This window comes from Botrytis deweyae (assembly GCF_014898535.1).
Source record: "Botrytis deweyae strain B1 chromosome Unknown BDEW_026, whole genome shotgun sequence".
Taxonomy (NCBI): domain Eukaryota; kingdom Fungi; phylum Ascomycota; class Leotiomycetes; order Helotiales; family Sclerotiniaceae; genus Botrytis; species Botrytis deweyae.
Window position 1 is genome coordinate 415,451 of NW_024066233.1, and position 10,932 is coordinate 426,382.

Sequence of the window (10,932 nt, forward strand, 5' to 3'; positions counted from 1 at the left end):
TTGTGAAAGTAAAATGTTGGCTTGGTAGTCGGTGACCGCGTACTCCAAGTAATCTCTGATCGCGGACGAAACTGATGTTCTATTGTGGGCGAGTATGTTTGAGTATCTGGCTGATTTAATGTGTAGTTTTTTGCTTGTCTAATGATTTGCTTGAGATCTAGAACTCTTGGGGATCGAGTAACCCATATATAGTAAAGTGAAAGGAAGCATGGTACGGCTTTTGCTTTGGTTCAAAGAAGACCCAAAGATACTGTTTCTTGTGACTTTCATACTGCTTAGTTATATGCAAGTCTGTGCTAGATAGTACGATAGAAGATCGAGTTCGGGATCAGTCGATCTGGAAATGAATCATGAATAGCCGTACTTTGTGGTTAAAAAAATATTCAAGCAGTAGCAATTTTTGTGCTTGTAGTCAAAAACGTATCATAAATCCCAGATTTAGAGCTTTGAGCTTTGTCATTGGGTATTGATTGATATCAGGAAGTAGAATCTTCTTGAAGGAGAGTACATGTGTATCTGAAATCTTCCCGTGGCACGGGTAGTTTGATGAGACCAACAAGAAGATAAAGAGCTATGGAAATTTACTGTAATGCCTTGAGTCGGTTGATTGTGCTGATTCAAGTCTTTCATTATGACACACATAATTATTCAGGATAGTCTAGATGATTCAGAACAGGTTCGAAGATTATCCACAAAGAAAGAAAGGGAACGCAACCGCCGAGTCCTAATCACTCCTTGCTAAGTCATTAATCCAATTTGTCTTTTCTTCTAAAATAGAATACTCTATCATCTTCAAAGTAGCAAACCCACATAGTATCAAATGATTTTTGGGCATCAAGATCTCACTAGAGGCATAAACAAGTTTCGATGGCAGCACGGAAGAAGAAGCACGCATAATAGATCTTAAACATCGAGACCTACACTTATCCTTACCTATTCGGATACCTACAGAAACACAAATGAATCACTAGATTTGTGGTGAGCACTGCTCACAATCTTTGCTGTTTGATTTTGTGCTTCTAACTTCGAGTTTTGGACGAATTAAGAATTGACATACGCTTCGATAAGCTGTATTCGCAAGAGAACATGAGTTTGATGCTAGGCTGTAGTAAAGACTCTCTTTATTGTAATACGAAGGCAAAAAATAAACAAAACCAGCTACCGCGCATAAGATTCTACTTACGTAGTCCCCTTATACTCCACGGATCTTGACTTTCTGAATATACGTATCGGCTTGCTGCTGAGGTGTTTTATATACCCAAGTAAAGTACGAACCAGAGTAAGCTGAATCGGAATTATTGAAGGTTGGTAATTATACTACCAACACCTTTGATTGATGACTGAAGACGGTCAACATTCTTGGTATTGATAGCTTCCCCAATCAAAGTGTTTTCTTGGAGGAAAAGTGCTAGAAGCAAGTATTGAGGCATCCTTGAGGAAGTCTACCGTTTTAAATTTCGCCAGATTTTCAAATGTGCTCTCGCAGAATTGAATACTTGTATCAATCATTGTTCAACTTTATATTTTCGTTTCACATGAAAATGAATTGACAGTCAGAAAGTGCTGTCATAAGAAACCTTTCCCAATGTGCAGATTTGGTCAACAACTGGGCAACTGAGTCTTCCCAAAATTCTAGGTATATATTGACAAAATCTTATATCCTCCCCCATCAAATAATATGGCCTGCTGGCCCAATGGCAAGGCGCTTGACTACGATTAAAGGATTCTATCCTTCAATTCGGCATCAAGAGATTGCAGGTTCGATCCCTGCGTAGGTCAAATTTCTTTTGCTTTTTGCATGTGGATGTGATATATGGGGCTAAACGGGGGCTAAAGCAGGGGATAACGAAGGGATCTTAACGTTAGGCGACGTCTAGCGTTTTGTTTTTTCCAAATAGTAGCACAGAACCCTGCTATTTTAGCCACCTAATCTTATTTAAAGATTTGACCTCATCTGAAGTACCTCGAAGACACAACGTTGAAAGCGACTTGTTGGAGGGGTAAGAGGAGCAAGCTCATAATCATCTTCTAATTTAATACTTTATCGTTACATCAATCTTATAGAAATATCTGCCAGCCTTATGAATTATCTCCGAAAGGCTACGATAGACACAAAATGTTCTTGATTGGAGAAAAGAGAGCGTGTGGTAGTTAATCTCCTCGGCTAACGCCTACCTCCTTTATCTACCTATCAACACATCAAAATTCACAGCAAACAAATATCCATTGCTTTCATAAATACTCAATTGTTTTCAATTTTTGAAGTTCTTTCGCATATCATTTTGATACTCAATTGGCTTCTGAGAAAAAAAGAAGAAAAAAAGAGCAAAATTTGCAGATTGGAGCGGGGCAAGTGGGGCAGCACAGACTCATGCACTGGACAAGAACAAATTTTGTAAAAGCATAGCTGGTAATCTGAAGCAGAAATACACTGAAACAGCAAGAAATCAAGTCGGTGGAACATTTTATAATTTTGAAATAAAACTATCATGCTGAGGTTTTTATGGAAAATTGGGATGTTTTTTGTACTAGACCAAACCATGTGGTTTATGATGAGCTATGGTAATATGAAAGTGTGAAACTGATTGCATGATGTTAAGTTAGGATAATGATACTGATCGGAACAATAATATCAATTAGGACAATAACATGAGTTGAGATAATGATATGAATCGGGACAATAATACAAGTTGTGACAATAGCACGAATTAGGATAGTAACATAGATTTGAATACGTAGTCGTAGAGTATTAAGAGAAAGGGAGGAAGGTACACGAGGAACTTCTCTTCCATACCTGTACTCCCAATTCCCAATTCTACTCCTAAATACATGGGCTTTAAAATAACGTGTATAACGCACACCCTCAACTGATATCGGTACAGGAGAACCTCTCTATAAGGATCTGTCTATTAGGGGTGCACGTTGTATACATTTTTTTAGTCCTTGTGCCTGGGAATGAGAGTGGATGTACCGATATAAAGGGGAAACGTTCGTAGCGCAGTCGAATATAATAACTGTGTGAATACACAATGTATAGCTGGCCACTAATCATTGCTGGGAAAGTTTAGTGAAGATGGATCTTAGTTTCTGCAAAAGCAAATGATTTGCAAAGTATTTACAAGAAGCGTTTGATGTCTGGGTAATGAGATTGAGCAACTGACTGCAGAGGTTATCGTATATAGTTACTCGTAATAATATGAACGTTTCATCTGCAATCATCACCTAAAAGCTTCAATGTTGATCAACTGAAATATAGACATTAAATAACTATCCAAAATGAAATCGCTAAATTCAATACATTACACTCCCTGCTTTGGGAACCACCAGAATACCTTCTTCTAACAACCGTTCCGCCAGTTCAAAAATCATCCCATCGCACCCTTTCCTCGCAATAATGTCAATTGCCACCGGCAGATACTCTGTTTGCAGTGATATGGTAGAGTTGTATGCCGCTTGGCCTATTGGGAATACCATATCGGGGACTTCGGCAAAGTTGGATACGCGGCTGACAGACCATCCGGACGGTACTTCTGGGAGACTGTTCATTGATCTCAGTTAGTAAAAATTGGATTCAAGTTTCAAATGTTTCAGGTTTCTGATTTTTGGATCACAGTCCAGACAGCTGGATATTCCTATCGATATGTGGAAAATTTTACGTACCTGGTGTATTCATTTCTATATGATGTTTCTGCTAATGTCCCGGGATACAGAAACAAACTTTCACTACAGCTGATTGGGCTAGAAGGTACAACTTCCGCGGCGAACCAATCCATGAAAATGGTTTTGTTATAAATGGCTTGTTCAGTTGCATCAGCACTGATGTTGTTTTGTCCCCAAGCCCATCTGCTTAATGGTACGGGGTCGATGAAAGGACGGGCGCCATCATTTGCAGCAGCGTAATCTGCATAAAACGGTTCGGCAAGGAGACTGTACTGTTGTTGGGTAATGAGGGTGGGATAGACAAGACTGAGGAAGTCGTCAATTGATGAGCCATTGGCTCCAGATGGGGTTGTCTCGTTCCAAAGAGCCCCCATATCTAGAGCAGTTGTGCTTGTCGAATTAAGAAACGTTTCTAACTTCGCCAGGAAATCAAGTAAGACTGATTCAGCCTCTGTTGTGGCATTCACCGGGAAATCTGATGTCCAGATCTTCTTGGGAAATTCAGTGAAGTTGCTTGTGATATTGTTTCCATACAAGACTTTAGCAGCTTCGTGCCACAAAACTGGATCTCTGGTGAGAAAACCGGCGGTGTCAAGAGTCGGAGACAAAGGCATAACGTTATCCAAGCTAACCATCCCATGGGATGGTCTATTACCGAAACATCCATTGACTTGAGATGGGTTACGAATACTTCCACCAGTATCGGATCCAATGCCAATGTCTAGCCAATCATAAGCACCAATTCCAGCTCCAGGACCAGAAGAAGAAGAGGATGGGGATTGGTATCCATCACCACGGGCGTTGAAAGGACAGTGATAATCCACCCAGTCAGCGGTTGGACTTTCTCCATTAGCAAATTGGGATGTCTTCATTTTCCCGACGATTATTGCTCCTGCGTCAATCAAACTCTGGACAGCAGGTCCGGTAACATTTGCTGGTGGATAAAGCTCGTAATATGCACGATTGCCGTTACTGGTCTTGATTCCTGCAATATCGTAGATATCCTTAACACCAAGCCGGACTCCAGCGAGAGGCTTTTCAGCAGTTTTGGTATAGTAGAGCCTGGAAGGCACGCCAATAGTAGAACTCTGCACCCCAGGAATAGATGCACTCAGAATGGAAAACGTTCCGTCTGAGTTCTCAATTGTACCTTCAGTAAAAGCATCCTGTACATCAGAATACAAGCGATAAGCCTTGAAGAGCTCGCCTGTATTTGGTGTTAGAAAGTATGGCCCTGGGGGCACTTGATTGTGTGAATTGCTGGTAAACTTCTGAGTTCCATATTCATGACAAACGGTTGATAGTGAACTAGAATTAGTAGAACCAACAAGGTGGACAGCTAATTTGGTTAGCGATTGTTGGTATTGAGATTGAAAAAATGGGCATACCTTCCAAGAATCCGGGATTGAAAACGTCGTCGAAGGCAGTGTAATTGGTAACTATTGATTTGAATGTAGCAGCGGTGAAACTTTCCTCTGAACTTTTCATAACCGTCAAAGGAACCAGGTCTGCTGTACTCGGCTTGGAATGGATGGTTGCAACAGCGTCGACCCCAACGTAATAGCTGATGCCATTAACAGCAACGGTAGTTCCGGTCTTCGAGATTGAGATGGCAGCATTTGCCATGCTCATCAGGGACATCGTCACAGCAGCCGATTTCAACATCCTGAAAGCCATAGTCTCAGATTGACCAAGTTAAATTCCTCCGATCGCTCACGATACTTGTCTGTTCACCCAAACGATAGAAATAAAGCAGATATTTATACTCCCAACAACGGGATACAAGCGGAATGCTATTTTGAGGGCCATGAATACTTAGTAATTTGTCTTGGAATATCCCACCGATAAGATGGCCAAGAATACCAAGATACGATGATGGGTTCCTGCATATCTCCTTCGGCATTCCTCGATTGCGGTTCATCCTGGAAAAGGTTGCCCCGCATAGATAAGATAAATGAGTAATAAGGTCTATGATCTTTTAAGAAGATTTTGATTGTAATAGAGCAATGAGAAATTATTACCCAGTAGTATTCAATCGAAACTATTCAGAATGTAGAATACTACCAAGTCGAGATTAGTCGAGACTTCTATGTATACCTATGAGAACATGTATGTTCTTAATAGAAGCAACAGAACCCGATATCCTCATAGCGAGGATTTTGCTATATTGCAATCTGAGTTGAAGTAAGAACTGATAGAAAAGCATCAACCCAGTGGTCATGTCTAGCGATTGGCAAATACCTTTACGGCTCGAAAATTGCAAGATAGCACTCAGCCTCCACACATCCTCTAAGTAGACCGAGTTGTCTATGACGAAGTCCGCGTTAGTAACACTTGAATTGACCGATGTCAATACTTAGATATGTTGAAGAAGTCTCCCATCCCTGGCGAGATAAGAAAATCCCCGAAGTCGGCAAACAACACAACACAACTCGAGACAAACGGGAGTACAGTATTCCCAGCCTCGTATCTTTAGTGGGGCAAATCACGACGGGAAGTGCACACGTGACACACGAGAATCCAGAAAGATTTAGAGCTTTCTCCCATTCATGTCCTTGATTCCTATCCCCGGTATGATTAGTTTGTGATAGATATTATGTACAGTTTATCTTAGATTCGAGCTGTCACTATCGCAAAAAGTGTAAAAAGTGCTCTTCTAGCTCTTTGGCTAATAAAGCTCTGTCACCACTCACCATTCCCCTCGATATTTCCTACATTTGTATCCTTTGAATTCGGAAGAAGACTGAACATCTCGTCCTGCGGCCATCTTCGAAGTATCACGCCTAAACATATGGCTCATCAGTGTGAGAAATATATAGGTGGCATAATAGAGCGATTGGAAATTCGGTTCCAAAACTTCAAGCTTTATCCTGAGAGACGATTATTGTAAATTATGTAAGCTCGTTATTCACAACTTTGGTTTGAGCCGTATAGAGAAAGCCGGTTCCCGTGTTTATTAATTCACCATTTTCTACTCGTCTTTCAAATCCACACGTGCTTGTTACCGGAATTCGACTGGCTGCGAAGGATAAAAGCCGATACATATATCCGCAGATCAACACGACTTACCCCACCCTCAATCTCCAGATATCGAAATCTTACCCAGTCGAGCCAGTGTTGATTGAGGTCGAAGGGAGTACACTTTCTCTGTGCAAACTATTATTAAGAAATAGTAACGCAAGGGTCCTCGCGTACGCATATATTTTGACCAATGACTTGCACCATGTGCAAGATGATCGAAGAATTAGGAAGGTAGAGAGTTCTACTTTCTGAAATATCTGCAAGTTCAGGGTCGAGGCTATATCCATCTGCAGTCTCCTGTACAACTTCAATATTGATGATGTAGCATTGTCCTATCAACGGCTACACGTGCATGTGCTTAGTGCTCTGCTGTCAAATGCAGTCCAACGGCCGGCGGTGGCCGGGAGTGTATATGAAGCAGCAAGAATCTTCGATTCTACGACTTGATCTAAAGGGAAAGCAATATCTTTATTGGTATCATGATGTTCGGTTTCGAGGTGATAATGATTGCAGCCTTATCTGGCGTTGCCCTGGCCGCTCCCCAGAATATTCAGTATCACGAGACGACTGACAATTCGTGGAAAAGTCGAATCAAGAATGTTGTCGTTCTCGTCGAAGAAAACAGGTCATTTGATACTTTCGCAGGTGGCCTTAGTTACAACTCAGCTATTGATGGATTATTACACCATAATTATTGCAATTCAATGTAAGCTTTCTCAAAAGCTTACAATCCTAGTTGGACTTCAATTGACAGACAGAAAGGAATGCGTCAAACCCTGGGCAAAAGGCCGATGTGTGTGCTGGACCTCGTGCCAACGATGTTGCAGCAGACGATCCAAACCACAGTATAAGTGGTGTTAATATGCAACGTATGGTTCTCCTTGTTTCTATTGCTACTCCAGCGTTTCCAATAGTCCGGACTATCAGACATCTTGTACCGCTCGCTAACTTACACAAGTCTTCACAACATATCATCCATCTGGATCACAATCCGAAAGCATGCGTGGCTTTGTGACAGAACAATCCATCACCTACAGCACCTTGAACAAGACCCGTGCTGCTGAAGCCATCAACTACTACACCCCTGATCAAGTCAAGGTCTTCAACACAATGGCCGAAAACTTCGTTCTTTTCGACCGCTGGTTCGCTGCTGTCCCGGGCCCTACCAATCCCAATCGTGCCTACATCACGAGTGGAACATCGCATGGACACGGCAAAAATGACAACGCTTTCAACGTTTACGGTATTCCCGTAAAATCCATCTTCGAACAACTTTCCGAGAACGACATCACCTGGATGAACTACCAGAACTCCACCCTCGGACCTGGTCTCGGTTTCAACCCAGATGCTGCATTCTACAACTGGACCCTTAGCTCTGGAGCATATAAGACTAATATTGCCCCATTGACAAAATTCTACGAGGATGCGGCTGCAGGCACACTGCCCCAATTCACATATATCAACCCAGAGTGCTGCTCTTATCAGTCATACCACCCCCCATCACCCATCAGCTCCGGCGAAAACTTCATCAAAGGAATTTATGAAGCAATCAGATCGTCCCCACAATGGAACGAAACCCTCTTTATCCTCACATTTGACGAGCACGGCGGTTTTGGTGATCATGTTCCTCCCCCCACAAACGTACCGGCTGGAGATGATCTCACATATACTGAAAAGGCACCCGATGGAAAGAACATGACATTTGATTTCAAACGCTTGGGTGTCCGCGTTCCAACGCTTTTAATCAGTCCGTGGGTTGGCAAGGGAGTGGTGGAGAAGAAGGGAAAGAACAAGGGAGGCGAGTACACGCATACGAGTATTATTGGGTTTTTGGACGAGCTTTGGGGATTGGATCCATTGACTCCTAGAGTTAGCTGGAGTAGTACCTTTGAGGGGTTGATTACGAATAAGTTGAGGACGGATACACCAGTCACTTTACCGGATCCTTTGGCTTAGACTTGAGAAACAATACCTTGGAGGGCTATCAGATGAATCTTATCTTGAACCATTTGAAGAAAACCCCGGGGCACAGTCATTAAGGTACCAACTTCAATCTTTCAGACGATTTATGATTTATATCTTTCAAATCATTCGAAACCCCAATATATAAGTTCATCTAAGCACCAATTAGGTCACTGAAATAGACTTCGGATGGACCGCTGAAATATATTCTCCCAATATCCCGTTCAATTTTGTACATAGAGACCAAATAAAAGAAACTGCGGTGATCAGGAAATTCCGTTCGCTGTATTTGAGCATAACCAGGGGAAGATATGTAATTTTTGTGCCCTTCAGTCGCAGGCAGAACTTTGCGCATGTTGCCAGGTTGATCCATTCTTCGAATAACATCGTTCTCGCTTGTATGTTTCCTCAAGCTGCACTGGTCTGAAAACAGCTTCTTACTTGTCGGCAGATGGGTACCGGATTACGGAGATATCATAGAATTGATAAAGCCAGAGTGTGTCGATGAATAGACTATAGAATGCCACGTTGAGGTGTTGAGTGGAGGGGTTCGCGATTGTATGTAAGTGTTAGCTTTGATAACACCCGAAAATGAATTCAAATCAGATTGATGAGTATGTATTAACTCTTGCCGGGTTCTTTGGGCTTTCGGGCTCAACATCATTTGAAGAGCAACAGAACTTTCGATCGAATATGCAATGTACCCCTCATTGTGATCCTTCGATGTCTGTGCCTCTTATGATGTACTTGGGCTGCTATGTAATTGAACCCGTCTTACTCTGCTTCGTGTGCAACAAACCCCGCATTAGCGTCCTGAAGCCTGTCTGTGTTGCAATCGTTAATCGATCATTTAGAGGCGTCGGTGTGATGCTCAGGTGTGTATGGTACTGAAGGTTGAGCGAGCAATGTCAACTAGACATGATCATCTGTGTCATGTAATTCGAGTATATATCTTTGGTTCTTGTAGGGCCATCGGATTTGTCTCACAGCTACAACTTGAGATAAACAAGGTCTTCATCACGACGCTGTCTCGTTGTATCTGGAACAGCATGCATTTTATACAAAACTACCCAATTAGTGAAGGTACTGGCGATGTATCTTTCGAGTCTTCACAGACCAATTGTCCGAGAGCGGAAAGATAAGGAGAGTGCTGTGATCCATCGTACTGCGTATTTGAGTAGGATATGATGATAATGATGATGATGACGTGCATAATTAACTCTATAAAATATTTTTCGACCTAATGTTCGCCGAGCATTTTGTTGAGATAAAGGCTGAACTAAATCCGGGGATCTTGAAAATCCGTTTTATAGGTTCTTGGTTCTTGGTGTCAAATCTGTCGATATTGTGATTCCAATGAGCACATTACAATACGAGAATGCCGAGAATATCCAGATACCTGTCCGTGGTACCTACGAGCCTACCTACCCAGATAGATAACATTCTATTGTTGATGCTCGCAGGATTAGATTCCAAGTAGCAAGTTAGCAACGAGGTAGGTGGTAGATATTTAGTAGCTTATCTAATCCTGGACTAGCCTCCACCCGTGCTCCTACGACTGTGCGTATTCAAGGCACGTTACTCCGTATCTAGGCGCTAAAGCAAAAACTTTGTATTATATGACAATGGAGTACATGTTCGTGCGTCCTTTACGACGTCAATCAATTTTCTTCCACCAGTTCCTATTTTCTTAACTTTCACTAATGAACTGGCAAAGAGATAAACTTTGATCATCTGGATGGAGTCTCTTCATTCACCAAGTAACGCACAGATGTAGTGACATCTCAATAATCGATACCTCGTGGCTTTTCGATGGTAACCTAACCCCTCTATCTTAAGCCACTGTCAACCGTATCTCTCCCTCCTCTCCTTTCATACCACGATACGGATCTCCTTCGATTTTCAACATCATTGAATCATCGAAATCCGTTCTATTTTCTCGCTATTAGCAAGTAGTTTTGCCAATCAGCACTATCATTATTCTCCGGGTAAAATGCCCTGAATCACCAAGACTAATTGCGAATGATACCCCTCTTAGCACCACCGTATAAACTCAATTACTCCGCAACACACTAATTCAACTGGTAATTCTACCAATTATGCTCGTGTTGTTGAGGCGATCATTCCATGATAGGGAAAGTATATTTTGCGTTAATCGAGCTTATACGGGCCTTACCATACTTTCCAACCTGCTTTTTGTCCCGCCCAGGCTTGTCCTGCCATTCTTTTAACTTATAGCACACGAGACTCGAAAATCATGCATATCTTTCCGAGCCTCGTCATTCTGTA

The 10,932-nt window shown here is 42.0% G+C and overlaps 2 protein-coding genes across 2 annotated transcripts; one reads left to right on the forward strand and one right to left on the reverse strand.

The window, feature by feature from the left end:
• Positions 1-3,255: 3,255 nt before the first annotated feature.
• Positions 3,256-5,482, reverse strand: EAE98_009201 (uncharacterized protein). Its single transcript, XM_038956822.1, has 3 exons — positions 5,049-5,482; positions 3,661-4,999; positions 3,256-3,538 (listed from the first exon to the last, which is right to left on the reverse strand). Exons 1-3 carry the CDS (start codon positions 5,335-5,337, stop codon positions 3,292-3,294), a joined length of 1,875 nt encoding a protein of 624 aa, XP_038806888.1. The 5' UTR covers positions 5,338-5,482; the 3' UTR covers positions 3,256-3,291.
• Positions 5,483-7,163: 1,681 nt separating this feature from the next.
• On the forward strand, positions 7,164-8,637 carry EAE98_009202 (uncharacterized protein; the record flags this gene model as incomplete). Its single annotated transcript, XM_038956823.1, has 3 exons — positions 7,164-7,387; positions 7,444-7,550; positions 7,640-8,637. The coding sequence occupies 3 exons, from the start codon at positions 7,164-7,166 to the stop codon at positions 8,635-8,637; spliced, it is 1,329 nt and encodes a 442-aa protein (XP_038806889.1).
• Between the last annotated feature and the right edge of the window lie 2,295 nt (positions 8,638-10,932).

Bases quoted from the DNA above. Each gene is read 5' to 3' on its own strand.
- EAE98_009201 (XM_038956822.1), bottom strand. From the start codon at position 5,337: ATGGCTTTCAGGATGTTGAAATCGGCTGCTGTGACGATGTCCCTGATG. The intron at 5,000-5,048 runs GTATGCCCATTT...TAACCAAATTAG, and splicing joins CAATCCCGGATTCTTGGAAG to CTGTCCACCTTGTTGGTTCT. The intron at 3,539-3,660 runs GTACGTAAAATT...ATCAATGAACAG, and splicing joins TATAGAAATGAATACACCAG to TCTCCCAGAAGTACCGTCCG.